Raw genomic sequence first — 21,636 nt, 5'->3', positions numbered from 1 at the left:
GTTTTTCAAATGTTCCTCTTAAGCAAGCCCTTGGCATTGGAAATTTCATCCCAGACATTTAAAACTTGGTGAAACTTATAAGCACCCAAAGACAAGATATTAACGTGGAGTATGTTAGGCAGTTTGCCATAGTAGGTGGCACTATTATCTCCTTCTCTAAATTGTGACACATACAAGTTTTCATGTACTTGGACTCTACTGTTCAAGTGTTTGTATTAGAAAATTGATCCCATGACAAGCCACTAGATTTATTTTTTCACTGTTCCTACAAAGCAATTCTTTTTTTGAGAAGTATCAACAGGATTTTATTTCGCATATGTCATGGAATCTGATACAAAGTTGTTGCTTTTGGGGTATTATTGAACATTCAAGAACTGTGATATAAAGAACAGTTCTTAAATTAGCATGAATTGCAGTGTGTTAAGTGCTATAAATTCATCCTGATGGTTTCCTGCAATGTTTGACTCAGCTGCAAATTACAGGGTCTAGTTCATTGGGTTTTATATTTAGGGGGTCATATAGTGACAATAATAATCTCATTGGCTTTTTTAACTGAGCAGTAAGAGCAATGGCAATTAAAAAAAAAACACATGAAAATGCTAGTCAGTGGTAGTAACCCAAATAAACAGAGAGTGTTTGGAATTCAGAGGAATTCAGATACCCAGAATGGAGCTGTGTGCTTAAAGATGACCTGCAAGGGATTGAGTGGAAAATAGTGTCTGAACTTTTCTTTGTATAAAGAAAGGCAGAAAAGATGGGGATGGTGACTCTTTCCTGCTTATTTTTCTTGTCTTGAAAGCAGCAAGCATCTCATCAGTGGTATTCTCTGTGTTTGCCAGAAGACCTCTTGGTGGTCTTGAAGGCTGCATCCTGTGAAATCCTCTCCATTTAATTGAAAGGGTGGGGATACTGAGTCTTTAACAGAGGTGTCTTTTTCTTGACTCAGTTAATTATGATTGATTATAAAGCATTTTAAAATATATGACAGAAATTTATTTCTTTGTGTCACTAAAGTACTTAACATTCTCTTATGATGTCATAATTTCTTTATATAATTAAAGCCCTTAAAATTGATGGGGATCTAATTTGTAAGATAATTAATATATTGCAATAGCAGTGTCAAGTCCTCATTTATCTATTGTGAGGAGGCAAAACACATCCTGCATTTCTTTTTTATACTTGAAATGATTTTAAGTTTCTGTCACTTTAACAATTTTCTCATACTTCTTGCTGGGATTTTGTGAGCTAGTTATGTGTTTGCTCTTCCATTTATTTTTTCCTTCCAGTGATGCCAGTGGGATTTGAAACAGCACTCTTGTACCTCTGGATAATTGTTTTTAATATAAAAATTTTGTCTTTTTTTAAATTACTGAAGTAATATTTTTTATTGCCAGTATACAAGGAGAAACCTGACCTTGCATCTGCTTCAAAAAATCCCACAGTGCACTCTCATGACTTCACTGTTTGTTTCTTACCCATCCACACAAGCAAGAGCAGCAGGTTTGGTGTCAGGCATGTGCTTGGTCCTGCTCTCAGTTGGTTTTTCCCTTCTTCCTATTGCATAGAGTTTTGCTGTAGCAGTGTGATATGTTCCTGTAAGAACAGCCAGGAGATGGGCAGGCAGGACCTGAATTTGTAGGGGAGTGTTGGTGCCTTGATGGAGCAAAGTCAGTCACTGTTGTATTTCCAGCCTGTCAGGAGACCCCCCCTTAGGTGGCAGAGGTGAGGGTTCATTCACCCCTAATCTCAAACTTCACAGCCCTCCACAGAATGAAAATAGGCACTGCTTTCAAGCCTTACTCTGAGTTTTTACAGCAAGTAAATTTTATTGTAATTGTACTTATTTTGTCATGGTTTTAGATGTTCAGGCCTATTTTCATATTTCTTTGCTGTGTAATGAATTTCTAAGGAGGGTTGAGAGTTTTCTGAAGAGGGTATGCTTGATCACTTGGATCAAAGATTGTACAGGAGAACTTTCAACAGCTGCATAGATTTGACTGTTTTAATGGTAGTTATTACTGTGGTAACTCTGAAAGAACAGATATAGCTAAAACAAGGGATGGGCCTGAACTGGGAAAAATAGAGTTAAAAGTAGTTTGTCTGAAAATGATCTTAGAGAATTAGCCACTTGTAGGGTATGTTGTTACTCCAGCATAGTTAAAGGCATAGAACTTAGGAGATCAAATATGTACCAGTTTGGCCCAAAATTACAGTATTTACTGGGAGAAAAAAGATTTTTGTTAAAATTGTGCTATGGCTTACTTGTACAGCCTGTGTCTGTAAACATCAGTATATGGCTGCCACCAGAATGATGGCTCAACTACAGAGTGAAAATTAGAATGAGCTGCCACCCCTGTATTCAGATGTTGTGGAAAACTGTTAAAAAATAAAAGCTTTACATTTCAGTAGGCCAGAGTCCTTGCTGATGCGCAGTCACTGATTGCAGGAGATACAGACTGCCACAATAATACATGTGAGCGCTAGATATTCTCTTGGTGGACAATTTTAGAAACAGATATTTAAACCAAGTTAATCCACCCAGAAACATCCATGGTAGAAGTCTTAGAATCTATACTTTTATGTGTGTTTGTGATTTACGTATTGGTATTTGTCTAAAATAGATGACTTGCAAAATGCTTATGTCTCAACTGAAATCATAATCCTCTCCAGACCCCTTAATTCTAGTGTGGAGTGACATTATAAGAAGAAGCAGTTGGAGTTGAAGAACTCACTGCTTGCCTTGAATTTGTTGTTGGTTTAATTCAGGTAGCAGGGGTTCCTGTTTGGAAAAAAAAAAAAGGAAAGGAAAGCACAGCTCAAAATTGAGTTTGCATGTCAGGACCTGTAGTTTGCATCTTCATAAAAAAGATTCACAAACCTTTCAGGGCCAATGTTTTGATTGTCATGATACGTATCAGCTACCCCAACTGACAAGAAGTTGAAAAAGTTATCAACAATATTTATTAAATTCATGGATTTGCTGGGATAGTTGTATTTCGTATTTTAGGGGTTGTTGGTGGTGCCATTTGTCTTTCCAGCCTGCATTAAAATGGGATTACGTAATGATTGTGTTTGATTTTCTACTTCAGTGGAGCAGCGCGACTTCATTGGAGTGGATGACACAGGAAAAAGATTGCTCTTCATGGCTAATGAAGCTGACTTGGATGAAGAACTTGTCATTAAAAGATCCATCCTTCAGAAGTAAGCTCATGGGTCCTTGTAATAGAAACTGAACTTGGGATGAGGTAAAATAATTGTGTGGTGGGAGAGATGGTTAAAGACAAAGTAGAATTAGAAGGGAAGAGGAAAAGCCACTTTTGCCATATTCTGGGAGCAGTATTTTATTATTTGTTACATCATTGGAACCAACTGATAGGCTTGTCTTATACCTTTATTAGGAAAAAATCCAGGGAAAGAAAAAAAATGCATGAAAAGGTAACTCTTCTTGAAATGAAACCTATATTGCAATAGGTCAGATACAGTTTAGATTCAGAGACTGTGAAGTGTTAGGCCTATAAAGGAATAGGTCCTGTTCCATAAATGAAATGCTAGTCTCATTGGTTGAGTCCCAAATGGATTTGCAGAGTGTCCATGAGAGGCTCTCAGGATTTCATGACCCTCTTACGCATTTAAGGCACAAAATCTCAGCTTTCTTTCCCAGCCCCAAAAGATTCATTACAGAAACCATGCTTATAACCACCATTAAACTTCACTGGGGACTTGGATAAATTTATCAAATATGCCAGACAAGCTGAGCTTTCTGCACTGTGTAATTCATATCCATTAGTAGGAGAAGGAAAGATGACTTGTTCTTTATGCTCTCCAGCACAGCGATTTTAGTTTTCTCAGGCACACGTTGTCTGACATGCTCTGTGCAGAGCTGTATTGGCTCCTTGAGAGGCCAACCTTTGTAGTTTGTCCCAGGCTGACAGTCAGACTTTCACCTCTGTGAGATGAGACACCTGTGGAACAGCCATTTGAGATCTGGGAATTCATCCATGTGGACCTTTTAAGTCAAGGATGCAGACATCTGGGGTCTGCTCTCAGATAAATCTCTGCTGTGAAAATGCCTCTGGTGTGTGCTGTAGGCCACAGCTCAGTCTTTCCTTGAACATCCCGCCACCAGATGTGAGGGAGATGCTCTGTGCCCATGGAAAGATGACACCTCCTCTGCCTGAGTTTAAGGATTATCCTAGAAGGAAGGTGATCAAGAGTGGGTTCTGTTAGCTGTTGTAATGGAAGGAGCCTGTCCCAGCATGTTTCCACTGGTGCTCTCCTGGGCTTATCTTGGGCGTGGCAGGGACCAAGCTGCAGGCAAGCCTTCTGAGCATACACAGCAGCTGATTTGTATGGAGTAGGAAATTCATCACTGATGCATTCTGTGGGTTTGTGCATATGAAGACTAATAGATCTACTTTGGGCTAGGGGAGGAGTATTTTATCTACTGTTAGTGACAAGCTTGTCTTTATGGCTTCCTCCTGGCACTAGAGGGTGGCTGTGGTATAATGACTTAGAAATTGCTGTAACATATGTGATCTTAGTTGACCCCTGATTTTACAGGTTCATCTAACCAGAGGATTCTCATTCCTATAGCTAAATTTATCAGGCTTTATCCTGCAGGCTAAACTTTGCCCTCAGTAGCACCTGTTCAGTTATATTGTCTTCAGCAGATCTTAAGCATTACTGTTTGGGATTTGGTGAATGGAGTGTTGATGATGTACAGATGGGATAAAAATCTGTCTGTCTCCCTGTAGTTCTTACATGCACATCTATGAAAGCAAATGTAAAGTGTTTACCACCCTCCAAGTAAAGCCCAAAGATGCTAGGATAGTGTAGAAGAACAAAAAGAGATCTGCTAAGTGTTACAAATAATAAAAAATGAATAAAAATGATGCTTTGAAGTATCAAGCAGAAGTATTGGGTCAGTACCCATGTGGATGAGCCTCTGACAGCTGAAACCACCAACTGTGGATGTTTGTGTGTTCTCTGTCCTGCAGCTGCCATCTTTGGGAAGCTCTGAGGGAAGCAAAATATATATGGAAATCAAGCAATTTCATTTCAGGCAAATCCAGGGTAACAACAACTGTGGGAGCTCTAGGAAGACAAAGTGTTGGCAGCTAATGATGTTTTAACCACTGAGTTGTCTAGACCTGCTCAACCCCTGATTTTCTCATGTGAGAAACAAAAGCAACTCTTGAAACAGTCTTTGAAGTCTTTTTTAATACATCATACTAAAGAAAGAGGGAAAAAAAAGCAAAAAAAAGCAAGCCCTATCTCATTTTCTTCATGGATCATTTGATGTGACTGACTTTCAGCTGCCATGTTGGCTGTTTCTTGATCTCTGGACTTTGTTTTGATGAAATAACAGACTTTGTGGCAAGATGGTGGGAGAATTTCCAGTACACTCATTTGTTCCTCTGTAAAATACAATAGACATCTTGAGGGTGTTGCTTTTGTTTGTTTTGCTTTTAATGGTCCCTTTGAAGGGCTATAGTGGTCTCGTTACATGAACTCTAGAACTCCTCCAGTGCTTGTTTTGTTCTTCAGATCCCTTGTCTATTTTCTTTTTCCTGTCTCTTTTTAAGGAGGGGAGTGGAAGGAGGGACAGGGAGGGAGTGGTGAAAGGAATGGGAAGAGGGAAGATGAGCTTTTATTTAAAGCTAGGAATCTTGTTACTGGTAAAAATCTAGACCCCATACAGAAATGGTTCAAAGGCCCTTTGGCTTCCCCTCCTCACAGGAGGGAAGTTGTGTTGACAAAACACACAAAACTGTAGAAGGCTAATTTAAATCCTTGAAGAAAAACCTTTTTCCTGACCTTTGCCTTCTTCCTATCATTGGATTTCATGCTCTTCACTTTCCTGCCATAAAAGAGCAGCTGGTGAGGAGGGACAGGGGAAAACACACCTTCTCCTGAGTACCTTTTGAGTATTAAATATTTATTTGCTCTTGACCTGGATGTTTTGTAGTGGAAGTGTTACAGAATGAAACATTTTAGTGGAATTTCTAAGCTCGTGGTGTAACCTATTATTCTCTTTCTCAGTTTGGTTAGGATTTCTTTTCCAGATTAGTTATTTTGATTTGTGTTGTGGTTTTGTAAGTCGTGGATAGCCATTTTGGGTTTGGGATTGCATCTCCTTGTTACACCACAGAAAGGAGTCTGGATTTTGCTCTTTGCTTGCCAGAGCAAGTCTGGCAAAGCTTTCAACTTGGCGGGTAAAATTATCTTTTATTTTCCCTGTGCTGTTAATCACCCTGATGACAAGTCCCACAGGTAGCATCCTCCCTCAGTAAACAAGTGGAAAACAATATCAAATACTTCTATTCAGGCACGTTTTAGAGTGCAACAGGCTGAGCCAAAAGACAAATTTATTGGTGGTGCCTAGAGAGACTAATGCTGCTGGGGAAAGCATTTTCAAGGAAATGGTTCCCTGTTTGGGTAATGAGAGCTTATAAAAAGCCATGAACAGCCTGTGCATGTCATTCACTTTGGCAAATAGCTGCAAGATGAGATACTAGAATGAAAGAAATACAGTTTGGGGATGTTTCAGAGCCAGCTTAGGGCCCTTTGAAGAGAAAAAAATAAAGTTATGTGCTCATCCCTGGAGCCTGGTTTTGCCAGTGACATCTCTCTGACTTGGGTCTTGACAGGATGAAGGAGTGAGGAAATGATGAGAATTCCATAGCTGCTGCCTCTGCTTTGGGAGGGGGCAAAGGTATTTGTTTTCAAAGCACGATTACAATGGACAGGGAGCTTTTTGCTCCACCTCTGATATTTATGGTCATGCAAAGTGAAACAGTAAAAGACACCTGTTGGAGCAGGTCTAAATTTGGAGCATTTCCTTTTAAGATCTTGTGGGCTGTGTAGGGGTGAGTTCAGCCTTCGTGGGTGTTCTGTCTGCACAGATGCAGGTGCAGGGCTTCTCCTAGAGAATATGTTAATAAATCACCATGACAATTCCAGCTACTTATTACCTCATGTGCTTCAGACAGAAAGGAATACCTCATCTATAAATATATACAGTACTAACATTAGTAACCTTGAAGTAACAATGCAGATCTGTTTTTAAGGTAATTTAGTAAAAAGAGGGGGTAAGATTGGGGAGTTTTTTCTTCCTTTTCTCCTTTCATCATGAAAGTAAAAATGAATGGTGTAGTATAATTTCGAAAGTGAGCATTGCCAAGTAGGTAGGTAAAGGGAGCTCAGAAACAGCTTTGATACACTTGATTTCCTTTCTGCTGCCTTGGGATATCATCCTTTTTCTCTTTTTTTTTTTTTTTTTTTTTTTTTTTCCTGTTGATAATTGGTTTTAAATAAGTGAATCATATATAAGCATACTGCAACTTCCTTAATGTTTCTGCTCTCTAAAACTGTTGTTCTTGGGAAATTGGCATCTCTGAAATACTCTGCTGCTCCTGTGGTGGTTCATTTTCTCTTTTATAATATATTTCCGTTAGAAAAGCTGAGAATGACACTGGTGTAGGCAGATGCTCTACAGTATGAAGCATCCTAAACTGAATCGTGGGCAGATGTCCTGTACCAGATCCAGCTGTGCTGGTGAAGGGGGCCAGCACCCTGAGCTTATGCCCAGCTGGACTTACAGTTGAGAACTCCATAAGCCACATGTGTCAAAAATACTTCATGACTTCTGATAGATTAAATAGCAGGACTTTGGTAACTCGGTTCTGTTTTCTTTGTGCATTTGGCAGATGTCCCCACAAGCAGTGCCACTGGGAGGGAAGAGGGGGATCCAGTAATGCAACTCAATAGGAAAATCCTGAGGAGCAGTTCAGGACAGACCAGGGAGCAAAAACTCTTTGCTGGTCTTAGCTGCCTACAGAAGGAATACACATCCTAGCTTTGGTGGTGGTCTTCTCTTTGAAAAATCAGGAGTTTTCACTCTTAGCAAAGTTTTCTGACTAAGTTTCCTTTGCATTCAAATGGTGTTTTGAGAAATACCATAGAAAGTTGTTGGATATAACTTATTTTCTCTAAATATGACCTCTATAGAGTGATGTCTTTTCTTTGATCCAAATCTCTTCTTTCAGTTAGTCCAGGTCTGATCTTCTCGCAAATAAAAATAAATTTTTTCTGACTATCATCCAGAAAATAAGTAACATTCTTTCTGTCTCCTCTATCAAAAAATAGAAATTGTATGTGTTGATTTAGGTAATAATCCTTTTACAGATGCATAAGCCAGAAAAGAATCTGGTTCCCCTTCCCAGAATTGAATTGGTTTCACAGTACTAATAGGAATTTAGAAAGCTGTAAAAAGTTATTTTAGCCAGTAAAGCAAATGGATGTGACTGAATCAAAACCAGGGGAATAAGTCTATTGAATAAAAGGGTGTGACTTTTACACACTAACTTCTCAAACTATAATCACACTTTAAAAATGTTCAATCATATTTCTTTAGAAAAGAGGGTTTTGCTGAGCACTTCAGAAAAATATACTGACACAAGAGTCGTTGTTGTTTGAGACATGAGCATGGAGTAGATGTTCTCAGGATGCTGTGAGTAGGATTTGCATGCCTGTTCAGTTTCTCAGCTCACTAAGAGTAGCTGCTGTAGCTAGAAGGCATTCATTTTCTCAGAAAGTTTGCCCTTTTTATTATGCATTTAACTTCACTCTACTTCATCTGCTTTTTCTGTAAATTTCTTGGGGATGAGTGTAGCCTTTAATTTCAGGAATGGAGTATTAAAAATATTATTTACTATTTCTAAAATGAGTATAGCAATGTATCATGAAAACTCTTTAATTTGATGCTTTTATATGTTACACTTGTACAATGAATGTGAACATAGTATAAAAGCAGTTCATGAAACATTCACTTTATGTTTTAAAGAACATAGTGCTGTTACTGATTTTAATACTGTTGCTTCCATGTTATTGCTGCTGCCATGTTATTTTATTCATACATTGGTGGGGGGTTGAAAGGAAGGTGCAGCTTATCCAGGTCCTGTTTTTAAAAGAAAGGTCATGCTGTGTCTTGACAGCTTGGACAGGTAAGAGGTCATGAATCACGGAATCTGGAATATTAGCAGGAGCTTCTGTTGAGTGTACTTATAGAAAGGCTTATTGTCAATGGCTTTCATTTTACTGCAGGATTCTGGCCAGTGTTCTAGTACACATAAGACTAAAAGCAGAGAGCTTGAGGCTCAGCATTTGGTTTCTAATCGGCAGTAAATGTATGTTGCATGGATTGCCATTAGTCATTTGTCTGTCTGTTTGTCTGTCTGCTGCGGTCTCAGACCAGCACTTAGCCTGAGATTGGGTTTTACTTTTCAGAGGTTTCGAAGGAGGAAGGGATGACTGTATTGCTTGGACACCCTCGAGTCCATGTGACTTGGTAAATGCAGTACTCTGCATGAGTCATTCAGTCTGGACAACACTGAAGTTGAAGCTCATTGTTACTCTAAGCCAGGCTCAGGTCCTAAAAAGATGATAAATGGTCTGTTCGTTTTAGAAAGACATCTTAATGCTTTAGTACAGTTGCCACTGTTTACTTTTTAGCAAGGCTGTGAGTTACCTTATTTCACAGAGTTGATGAGGAAGCATAAACATAGTTCTTTTTGTGAAATACTTACCCCAGTTGATCCAGATGTAACCTGTGTGGTTGAAAATTCCTCTGGATGGTTTGTGTAGGGCAGAGACACAGAACAATCAATTGCTTGCTTTCAATGTAGATTTTCAGCCACAACGTGTATTCAGTGTAGCTGCCTGTTGGAATGTCAGGGTTTCAGCTGTGTCCATGATCCTGGAGTGACCAGTAGGCGACAGAGGGGCACAGAGTTCTCATTGTGCAGTTGGATGGTACAGAGAGGAAAAAGCCAAAGGTCAGAGGAGTTATCCCTGCTTGTGCGAGCGCTGTCAGGCTCTCCCCTAGCACATGTCCGCCATGTGTTCCTCATCAGGGGGATGTGGAACTCCATGACGCAGAGCAGACTGGAATGCAGAGTTAGTTAACACCCGCCGTTGGGGAATTTATCAGCCAATGTGGAATATGGCGGGGGAGGAAACAGCCTAGTTTAAAGCAAAGTAAGGGTGAAATGAGGCATGTGACTGTTCCTCTTCAGTTAAAAGGTCTGATTCTGCTTGGGGATGAGGTTCTGGCTCATGAACCCAGCCAAAGTTTGTGGTTCTCTTACTGGTCTGTGTTACTGATGCATTTTCAGTCCTTTAAATTTTCATACTTAGCAGAAGGTTTTTGCAGTGGCAGGAGGGAAATACCCCTGGGATTTTTGCAGGGAACCATTAATCTAGTTTATTCCAAGAAATCCAGATTTCAGAGAGCCTTTCCTTTATCCTGGTCACCGAGACCCAAATCACTAACTTGCAAGGACACATAAAAATAATAGCCTCTCCATTAAATTAGCTACACTTGGTATCAGCTGAACTGCAGTTGCATAATATTTTTAGTGTTGATTTATTGCACTTAGTTCGTGGCTCCTGTGAACTCTAACCCGGGTGATTTACTGTGATGTTTCTCACTGCGAAGAATTGCGAAAGTCATAATGGAAAGAGTCACAATTTGCAATTAGCTGATTGAAGGTGTACAGGGGCTCACATCCTTACTGGGTTTGCATTCTACTTTAGTTGCAGCAAATATATATCTTTGAGAAAGTTTCCATTCATTCAGGATACAATGCTGAATTCCCCGTTGAATAGCTGTAGTGTGGTTCTCCCCAAACAGCATTGTGCTGGCAGTTTCTGGAATTACACAGGAAATGAAGAGCATAGCAAACTTTCCTTTCTCTTGCTAAGTCATGCTCCCCAGGAGTTCTTCCAGTAGATCAAGTAAATAGCGGAGATCTATTCCTAAGGGCAGCATGTTTCTGCTTTGAGAAATCCTAATTTTCTCTGGCTTTAAATCCTTCCTTTCTTTATCAAATTTATTGCACCATTTCCCTAGAGAAAGCTAGAGAAGATGAGAGAGAGATTCCTTTTACAAGCAGTAAAACTGCTTATCCACTTTTCCCGGAGATTTCTTGTAGAACTCTCTTTCCCCAGTCACCAAATACTATGTACTCTGTTAAGAATGAAGAGGAGGTAGCTGTTAGATATTGACATGTGAACTGGCAATACAGAATGCTGTATCTTGCCCCATTACTCATTTTAGTATAAGTTGCATGTACCTGCATACCTACATATTGGCCAGCAGCAGCTGTTGGTATTTCTTGGGTTGATCATCTTGAAATTCTTTAACCTTCTTAAAAATGAGGGTGTATGTATTCATAATTAGGTTGGTGAAAGCTCAAAAGTTTAAAAAATCTGGGTTAGTTAGTACAGGAAGATTTTAAAAAGGAATAACTTACGTCCTTCAGAAAAATTTGGCTGATGGACTTTAATTAAACTCCTAGGGTTGGAAGCAAACCAGTAAGAAAGCAGGGAAATTTAAGTTAAAGCTCAACTTCTAGTTTTTTTGCATATAAATCATCCGGCAGCTGGTGAAATTTGCAAGAGCACCAGAGACTGTCTTCTAGTATTCCCTTTGATTTTATTTCCCCCCTTTTGCTTTATTATTCCCAAGGTGTAGCATTAAATATAATTTCAGAGGCTGTGTGTGTCCTTAACTTCTCTGTCCCATCTTTATGGTGTATGTGTTCATATATGTATACATATATGTGTAATATATAGCTTTGTTCACTGATGCATTGGTACAGCATTTTGTAGAACTAAGTAAGTTTTTTTGTTGTTTTTTTTTTTTTTTTCCCCAGATGAGCTACATCATTTCTGAAAATACCTCTGAAATTCCCACTTCTGTGACTTTGAGCCTTAGCCAGGTAGAATAGTAATAACAGAATCATGGCCAGTGGTGCCATAAATTTCAGCTAAAGTATTGGGCAAGAAGTCTGATTTCTGTTTGTACTGTTGTTAGAGACATTTATGCAGGGCTGGTCTTTCAGCAAGTGTGATTATTTTTAGAGAGGCCCTCACTCCATTCTTGCTTTAGAATGTGCTGAGGATGTGTGTGGGGAACAGCACCTGACAAACAGCAGCCAGACAGAAGGAATAAAATCCCTTGGGAAATGAGACTTCTTTTTATGGCCATTTTTCACTTCTAAGGCCACTTGAAAAATATTGTTCTTCAGGTAGATCTTGTTCCTAGATCCCTGGGTTAGCATTTGGGTGCCTGCCATTTTCCCAGACCAAGGAGCTACTGAAGACTTAAGCTTTTCCAGTAGGAAAGTATGCAAGTGCATACTTTGCAGCACCAGACACTATTGAAAGAATAATGGACCCTTCCCACATTCAGCTCCATTCTTCTTGCACACAGTCCCAGACCTCTGGAGCCACTATGCTAGCAAACCATTACATTCTGTTTTTCTTCTGTAACTCTTCCTAAACAAAATGTTAATTGAGACATTGATTTATACAATTCAGATTCCTGTGTTAAGTCAGCATACTTAAAAGTAGCCTCTGGCTATTGAGGGGATAGATCAGTGAGACAAATTGGTGCTTGCTGGTATGTTTTTCTATATCTTACCCTTTGAGAAAATAGTATATATTTCAGATTTAAGGAATATGGCCTTTGCATGTGTTTGTTTTAGATGTACTCCCATTGTAGTGTAACTTTGGAACACAGGATTCAATGTGTTCTCTGATTTACGTTGCTATATGCAGGAAGCATACTGGAAATAAAACAGACTTTAGGATTTTTTTGTATTCCTTGATAGTTGTTAGAAAAAAATGTTACAATGCTAGGTATATTATGTAGATTCCAGGCCTTCATATGTGATAGGGGTGACCATACCCCTATCACATATGAAGGCCTGGAAGACTAACTGCTTTCATTTCTCCTAAACATTTTAAAAACGTGACAGATATTTTTGCAAGCAATCTGTTGTAAAACACCTTCCCAGTTGATTTGGGCAGCTGTGTATGATCTACTTCTTCTCTTGTCAGTTTTACCCATAAGCAGAAAGAGTGAATGCTTTCTGAATGACAGGTTATGGTAATAAAACAAAGTGATACCGCCCTACTGAATAGCAGCTTCATTAAGGTTGTGTGCATAAACAAAGTTATAATGTACCAGTAAATCAAGAATGCCACAAACAGCAGAAATGCCAGACTCCAGAGCTGAAATAACCTTGCAGTTCAGTAGCCTGCTGCAATGAAATCTGTCACTTTACCTGCTCCTTCATTTCAGTGTTTCAAGTTCTAGCTGATTGATTCACTATCTTGGACGCAGTGGATGAAAGGTTATGAACTTGTCAGTATGAGAAAAGTGTCTGGTACTGAGTATGAGTGAAAGATCATTGCAAACTGCAGCACAATAATTTAAAAGTTTGTTTTACTTTGATATCTATGCTTTGCCCTCTTAATTTTCGTACATGGAAACGTGTTGTGTTCACAGTGGAAGTGACTCACAAGTTCCAGTCAAGACTTCTGGAAGGCTTCAGTCTGCTACCTGCCATATGTCTGCATATCTACTGCTGATTTCACTGCTCTTCCAATGGCAATAAAAAATTGGCCAGGAGTGTTAATGCATGTCTCAGTGGAAATACCCAGTCTTAGGATATGCTATCTTAGGATGTGGCTGTTTCCTAAGTTCTAGATACACTGACCTGTGAATGTTTTTATCATTGGGCAGTGCCTGAAAAGTTATTGTATGGTGAAGAGGTGAAAGCTGAACCAAATTGTTCAGCATCCAAAAGCTTGAAATGAGCAGGGGTTTTGGGAAGGTGATGTGAGGCCACACCAGCTGGATGCTGTGCACACAGGAGAGTTGAAGAGAACTGCAGTGTACACCAGGGAAAGGTGTTGTGGCTGTGTCTTTGCAAAGGCTGATCTGACTTCTCTGTGTCAGAATTGTTGATCCCTGATTGCTGCGCGCGTAGGGAAAATTAGATGAGGTTATAAAGAGCAGAAAATTTTATGAGATTCAGAAGTATTCATTCAAGGTAGGCACTGACTTGAACTTGGATATTGTCTCTAAAAGTGAATAATGTCTTACTTACATACATAGCTGAATTTCATTCCCAAAATTCTGGGATATTTTGGCTTTTACATCTGTAGTGAGGAAGGATAAGCAATATCTGTACTCATGGGGATCAAAATGCAATGGGGGAAAAAAGGTGTATGAGAGCCCATTCTTAGTAGTCCTGTTTGTTACTTTAAACAAAATTGTCACCCTCCCTGCCACTGCTTGTGTCCTGAAGAGAATCTATTGTTCACATCTCTGAGGACCATTGTCATCCTGTTGAATAGTAGGACCCAAAATTGAGATTAGGAGTTACCAAAAAGCAAGAAGCCAGTGTTCTGCTGTTACTTGATCATAGTGGGCTATCATTTGCTAAGCTAAGATTTTGACCACTTAGGGGTTTTTAGGCTTCTGAACACTGCTCATTAATGTAGTTATTTCATTGCTGAATGACAGCATATTTTTGTGCACTGATGTCAGTTCTAGTATTGTTTGAAAATGAGAGGTGTTTCTCCTTGCCAGAATTAGAACTGTAGAATGGTTTGTACTTCCAGAAATTCCTTCATGGCTTCAGTTTGTGTTTGATTTTTGGCTGGTTTGCAAAAATATATGATCCAATCAATCCAGTCATGTTTTTAATTGAAAACGTGCATAGTTTGTGTATATTAAAAAAGGATCATTTGCATGTAGGGAAGAGCCCATGAAAGTGTGTTTGAGAATTCCTACTTGCATCTGGCATAGAAAGGTTTAGGCAATTATTTTGTGTGTGTCCACTGTGTATTTTTTTTCTTTTTTTATCAATGTACGTCAGAGGTCTGAACACAAATAAAGCATGCTATGCAGACTAATTAAATCAATGCCTCTGTGGAAGCAATTTAGTTTCTGGAATTGCTCTTCTAAATCAGAGATGTAAACAAAAGCCTGGTTATTTTTATATCATTTCCCTTTGCCTCATGTACGTGATTCTGGAAGTTGAAGACTTATATGTTTATGCCTCTTTTTACAGCAGAATATTTGTGTGGCTGAATTTTTATTGAAGCATAATTCCTGGTTTCCTTAAAGCTGAGCAGGACTACTGTACAGTGGGAACACCCATTAATTTGAGTTGCTGTGAAAGGCTTTTCACGTTAAAGCTGTCAAGGCAGCAAATTGTCCACAAGTGTTTTTTTTATTAAGAGTTGTTTGCTGCTTTTGTAGAAACAGCTGCTTCAGGCACAGAAAGTAAATTGGGAGCTTTTTCTGAAAGAAGGGTGTGCAAAGAACAGTTTAGCTGATGGGCTCTTACTGTCCCTCCTTCCTTCTCTACCTACCTAAGGGTGATACAACTGCCACTGCATTTTGTTCTGTTCCCAGAGACTCCTTTTTTTTCTGAGATTGGCTTCAGTTTGTTGTTTCTTGGTTGTTGTAGTTTCCTCACAGACTATGAGCTCATTGTGCTGGTTCCTTTAAAATGTAGAACACAAAGATATTACCTGTCTTAAAAGTACAGAACGTGAAGGACTGTACACTTGAAGATCTGGTCCATTCTGCCATTAAATGTGCAATTCCAGCTTTCCAGAATAAAACTATTTGCTAGTGAAGTCCAATATAATAATAAAATCTATTTGTGAAGAGTGCAGCTTCTGTGGTGTGAAGAATCTGACCCACCTCTTCTGTTGCAGTAGTAAAACTCCCTTTTATTTTTAATAGCAAATTATTTTGAGAGCAGAGCCCAGAAGCATGGAATTTTTAGAAGTAAAACTTTGGCTTCTTCATGGTCTTTTAAGGCTTCCTGTTAATTTTTGTTTTATTTATTGCTTCTTACCTCTCTCTGTGTTTACATTTTTTAACTGTCTCTGCAAAAGCAGCCATTGTAGACTTGGGCCTTTTTAATGTTACTAGCACAGTCTACAGGGTTAGCACAGGGCTTTATAGTTACAGATTGGTTCTAATACATTTTTTTCTTTATAAACTAAGGGCAGGACTGTACACGAAATCTGTTATTGTATTTGTGCTTTGTACTCATGCACTTGTTGACTGTTTTACAAGCCAGTAACGTAGTAGCCACAGGCTAGGAAGCTTGCCCAGAAATCTGGCATATTTAATTAGTGCTAGTAAACAAGCAGAGTTTCAAATTTAATTTTTCCTTCTTTAATTCCTATAAACCTCAAGCCATTTAAAACTTAATTTTGACACTAGTTTCGTTTATGCAGTTGGATAATACTGAAACAGTCTACAACCACAGACAGAATGGTCCCAGTCTTTTCCAAGCAAGAAGGGAAAAAAAGTTGTTTTGTTTTAATAGTATCTGAGGTTGATGTAAAATTGTAAATTATAATCTTCAGGTCATCCACTACCCATTTCTTTCTGTTAGGCTAAATGTTTCAAGATGAGGCAATTGTCTTACCATGAGTTTAGCCTTGCAAAGGACAGGGACTGGATTTGTTGCTGCTCTGGTTTTTTGTGCAGAGAGCTCTTCTAAGAGCAAATGATGGAACAGCTGAGCTCTGGTACTTGCCATGGCCAGTTTATTGCTTCTAGGCTGTGAGGTTTAAACTCACTGCCCCAGGTGGTATAAACAACAGAGGATTCAGTTGCTGTCTTCTCACTTGCTTTTCAATACCAGCTTGTGATCTGTGCTGAAAATGGTTCTCTGCCGCTGCTTTCACTGTGAGGGACCACTGAAGTCTGGATTAATGATGTTTCTCTTATCTATTTAATTGCTGAAGCCACCCTATCTCCAGACAAGTAATGTGCTGGGGTGATAGCAATAAAATATGTGGTAATACTAGCCAAAAATTGGACTTCAAAACTGCAGCTGAAAATTTCAAAAGTTAATACTGGAATTGTGAAAATACACAGATGAACAGTGTTTTATTAGCTGTCCTGACAACTTTTCTTTCAAGAATGTATTTTGGGGTTTTTTTTGTTGTTTGTTTGGAGGATTTTTGCCTACTATTTATAAAGGCAGCTCCCACCTTAGCATGTGCTGAACACTCTAGTGTATGTGAAGTTTCTCAGTCAGCAATAACTGCTCCAGAGGAGGAAGGAAACTTGCTCAAAGTACTTTCTCATTGCTTTGAATTCACCTGAATTTTCTTCTGCAGTATTCTAATTGCTGTATGATCACTGTTCCAAAGGAACAAAATTCATCCAGCTCAACCTTAAACTTTTATTCAGGTGCTACTAATGGGGGTGAAAGGTGAGAGAGATTCTTGGAAATCCAGCTCTGTCTTTAGTGCAGTATGTTTTTGTTCATCTGGGCTCAATGCTATAGAGCTCCAACTTTAGCATCTTCCTGAAAGTGTTTTAGTTGTAGGTTCAGTTTCTTGTAGTAATAAGAAGCAGCAACTTCTGTTATAGCTATTAACAAGTCTGAAAATTTTAAATCATGAGTAATCTGGTCTAACCAGAAACTAATCCAGTGTGATTGTAACCACTGTAATTACTTGTTAAAAAAAATGCAAGTTTAGACTTTGGGTGAATGTTAAGGTCATCTTGTGGTGATGATACTTTCTTGTATCTAGTCTTTTTTCCTTTTTTTTCTCCCTCTGATACTTACATTCCTCATTCCATGGTATTTCTAATAGTATTTTGTAAAATGCCAGTTAGCTATTAAAAGAAGTAATCATAAGGTTCTTTTGGGCTGAAAAGATGAGTGATGTCTGTCAGTGGCTTCAGTCTGACTTCAGTTCTCCTTTGGCTTTCAATTCTGCTGTCACTCTGCAAAAAGAATGTTACACTTGCTAATTTTAAGGCATTAATTAAGTTCTTTCTGATACTCTCTTTAAGATACTTTCTGATACATATTAGTTGATAAAATGTATAGGTTATTTTAAACTAGAAAAGAGCATATCTGTATTTCTTGTGTGATGTCCGTATCACCGGGGAGTTTCACAGCAGGACTGGGCTGTTCTCTGTAGTGGTTGATGTCCCAGGCTCTGATGGCTCTGTCACTGTCCTGAAATCTCACAGCTCAAGGCTGATGCTGCCTTAAATCTGAGCTATCATGTCTCTGAGAGTGTATCTGAATACCCAGGCTGAGTCACGACTTCATACAACCCAGTCAGGAAACCCCTCTGTTTTCTTGTAGGAAAGCAGGATTCATGAAGTCTGAGTGCTGATTCCTTAGAAGAATTTCCTCAACATGTATTTCTGTTTTATGTACCTTTACAGCACTGCCAAGGTGTGGAGCAGCCTGTGCCCTGGCAGTCACAGCCAGACTCCCTCCACAGTGGCTGCAGAGCCAAGTTCTGTGCCCACTTTAATTCTGCCTGAGATAAAGCTGTTCTCATTACCTAATTGAATATTTTGACACTTGCAGTCAGTATGAGGAGTGGTTACCATGTCAAGTGCTAAAGTGTTGAGGTTCCTGTGGAATTGAGATGTGAGTAGATATGGTACTAAAAATGTACTGTGAACCAAAACTGAGGCAGAAGTTGCAAAAATCAACAAAACCCCCACAGGTCAAAGCATCAGCTAAGGAAGCTACAGACCATCAAGGAGCAGGAACAAAGTATAATTCACTTAATTAGCATTGCCAGGTTTAAGGCAGAAAGGCTGCATTTACCTGGGCTGGATTTGATTTTGGTAATAAAAACACTTAAATTTTCCCCATCTTTGGACTCAAAGCTAATGTCTTCTTGCTTTCTGGACTGTAAGTTTTGGTGGGAGCCAGATGCTGCTTTGTCTAACATGTAGTCTTCTTCTAACTCTTAGTGACCTGCTGTCAGGCTCTTGTCAGGTTTTTCTTCAGTCTGGTGAAATTTAACTTTCTTGAATGCAAATATGTTCTACAGAAAGACTCACAAAGGTTCACCTTCTGTCATGAAGAGCCCATTTGCTTGTCAGGCAAAGATCCTAGCAAAGGGAAGTGAGTGATCAGCCTATGTCCTGTGCATACCAACAGGTTTAAAGAGAGATTTTTAATTTTAATAAACTGGTGATCCAGAAGTAGGTGACTCTCATGAGGTACCTGAACAGCAACTCACAGTGGGAAACACCAGGGATATGTCTGACAACTTCAATTTGTTCTGCTCCTGGGCCTTGTGAAATACAAGGGAAACATTTATGCTTATTTCAACTTTGGAGGCTTTTTTTTGCTTATGGTTTTGCTTGCAATTTAAAATTAGGGAAGGAAGAATTTCTTTTTGCCTATGTATTTTAGTAGCCCAAAGATACGCCCTTACCTTAAATTCCAAATTTTGCAGATTGTTTATTCTAAGTAGGACCCACCTCACCTGGGAGGTGCAGAAGGTCTTTAGAGCCTTGTTATGCAAGGCTCATGCTGCAAGTACAGTTTTATTTGCCTTTGAGTCCAGGCCAGTGGCATGAAGAAATTGTGTCAGCCTTGCTGTGTTTAAGGTACATATTGCTAGTGACCTGCAGCTTTGACCTAGTATTCGGTTTCCCATGCATTTACTGTAATTATTTGATTTAAAAAAATATATCATATGTCTGCTGCTTAGCCCTTAGGGAACTGATGTAGGAGGGATCAGCAGGAGCTGCTGTTCTTCAGTAGTCTCTATACAATCCTCCAGCTTCAATTGTTTTCTTAAAACTTGTTCCTCTGAAGTGTTGTCATCCTTTCAGCCCTGGTGATTTTAGGGAGCAATTATTTACTAAGGTGAATTTCCATGAAGCAGAAAGCAAAATGGGCTGAAAATTGGAAATGATCAGGGTTGCCAGGTGCAGACTTCTAGCTCTTTCTCCTTCTTCAGCAAAGAAAGCATTTCCCAAAGCTCGATTAAATCTCTTAAATCACAGTTTAGCCCAGCATAAGAAAAATAAGCTCAAACACCAGATCTGAACGAAGTGACTAAGCCATGTCCCGTTGTGTTGGAATTGAATTGGTTATAGCACACAATAATCTACTTTATTGTCATCCTGGCCTTAACTGTAGCATAAGATGATTACATTGAATGTGTATAATAATAAGGCTTACACTTTGTATATAGCCCTTTAAATATTTTGGCAGACCATAGAAAGAACCTTTACGTGCAAGGCTTGATTAATCCTTTTCCTCTGTGTATAGAACAAGTAGCTGCCAGAGCTCAAGGGTAAAACCTATTAATAATGTCTCTGGCAGTCCCCGCCCTCCTTCACAGTGTATTCTCTTCTGTTCACACCAAACTCCAGGCTTATTATCATTTTGGTCTCTCTCTTTTGCTTTCCCAGTTTATACATAGCAATCAGGGTATTCTAGCAGAATACCTAGTATCTAGTATAAAAGTGTCTAGTATAAAATATTTGCATGAACTCTGTTTTTCCAGTGACAGGGAAAGAGAAAAGGGGTGGTAGTGTTGTGGGCAGCCTGGCCCCTGCGTTGTTTCCTACAGCTGTTCACACTCAGTATGGTAGAGAAGACCCTTGGAACCAAATTTAGGGAAGTGCTTTCACAGGCAGCTGTGTCTGCTGTGCTCCCAGGGGGATGCACGTGCACATCCAGCAATGTGGCTGTGCAGCCCCCAGGGAGCACTCCTCTGACTTGGGGTGGCTGTTGTTCTTGTTTTCATATGGGAAAGCTGAAGCAGGATGAAGAAAAACATTTTTTATAGGTTCATGTGATGGGGTGGCTGTGCAGCCATTGGCACCCTTGCTCTTCAGCATCAACGTCACAAGAGATGTTAACTTTAAAACACAGCGTTGTTGCCAAGAAAATGACTCTCTCTACAGAGAGGTCACACTGGCTTGTTCTAAACCATTACTGACCTTGAGCAAATATTAATCCTGAGTTCTGACTGCTAACCTATACTCTTTATACTAGAGAAAATGATTTAATCTTTGGCTTTCCATGAAGGTTAGTTTCTTTACCAAAAAGTTTTCAGCATGTTTTTGTCAAAAGTAAGTTCAGAGTTTTTATTATAGTCTCATGGGTATATTAATAACATAATACAACAAAGAAAAATGGCATGTGGTGAAGGTTTTAAGTGAAAAATATTTATTATTCAGAAGGCTTTCAAGCAACTTAGGTCACCAGATCAATAAAACATTTTCATTTGGAAAGTACTTCCCATTTCTGGTGCAGTGTCTCTTTAGCAGCAGCAGCTGTGAGGATGAATGGTGGGTAGTTGTTACCAGAACTGCAGTGTCCTGTCCTCCCTTGCGAGATCCTCCATGGACCAAAGCAAATTTTGCCCTCTTGCCTTTTTAAATAAGGTTGTTACAAAAGTACAGGGAGGGGGACAGAGCTCAGGGGCGTCCAGGGCTCATGGCATGTGTTGGGAGACACCTCATAGTAGCCTGTGCCGTGTTGAGCTCTCGGGGCCCCCTTGCTGGGGTGTTCCTCAGCCTGCACTGGAGCAGTCCCACCCAAGAAGTCGCATCCTGTGCCTCCCCTCTGCCCAGCCTCCCCTGCAGCAGCGGGAGGGGCCCGGCCGGCCCCGCCACCGCGGCTCTGCAGCCCAGAGGTGGCAGCATTTCACCGGTGGGCAAAGCAGCCCCGGCGCACAGTGGGGACATTCATGGGGATAAGTGCTTTGGGATCTTTTTGGCCAAAAGAGCACTGCGTAAAAAAAAAAAAAAAAAAAAAAAAAAAAAAAAAATTAAGGTCATAAGGTGTCTGGGATTTTTGAAAAGCCAGTGTAACAGTGGTCTTTTATTATTAGTGAGTTTACAGCCAAGAGCTGTCCCGTAAATGAGCAATGCGATTTAGGGATTATTTTTTTTTCCTTTAAAAGCAGGAATGCTTGAGACATTAAAGGTGGTCTGGCAGCTTTTGCTGTGAGACTTCT

The 21,636-nt window shown here is 39.5% G+C and overlaps 1 protein-coding gene across 1 annotated transcript in view; it reads left to right on the top strand.

The window, feature by feature from the left end:
* The window catches only part of EIF2B3 (eukaryotic translation initiation factor 2B subunit gamma), a 95,401-nt gene that overhangs the window by 20,944 nt on the left and 52,821 nt on the right, over nt 1–21,636 (top strand). Inside the window, exon 4 of the mRNA XM_058030584.1 lies at nt 3,090–3,201. Within this exon, the coding sequence (XP_057886567.1) occupies nt 3,090–3,201 (112 nt within the window). The remainder of the gene's footprint in view (nt 1–3,089; nt 3,202–21,636) is intronic.

Source organism: Melospiza georgiana, chromosome 9, assembly GCF_028018845.1.
Source record: "Melospiza georgiana isolate bMelGeo1 chromosome 9, bMelGeo1.pri, whole genome shotgun sequence".
Classification (NCBI taxonomy): domain Eukaryota; kingdom Metazoa; phylum Chordata; class Aves; order Passeriformes; family Passerellidae; genus Melospiza; species Melospiza georgiana.
Note: the sequence above shows the minus strand (reverse complement) of the source record. Positions and strands in the feature narration are given on the sequence as shown.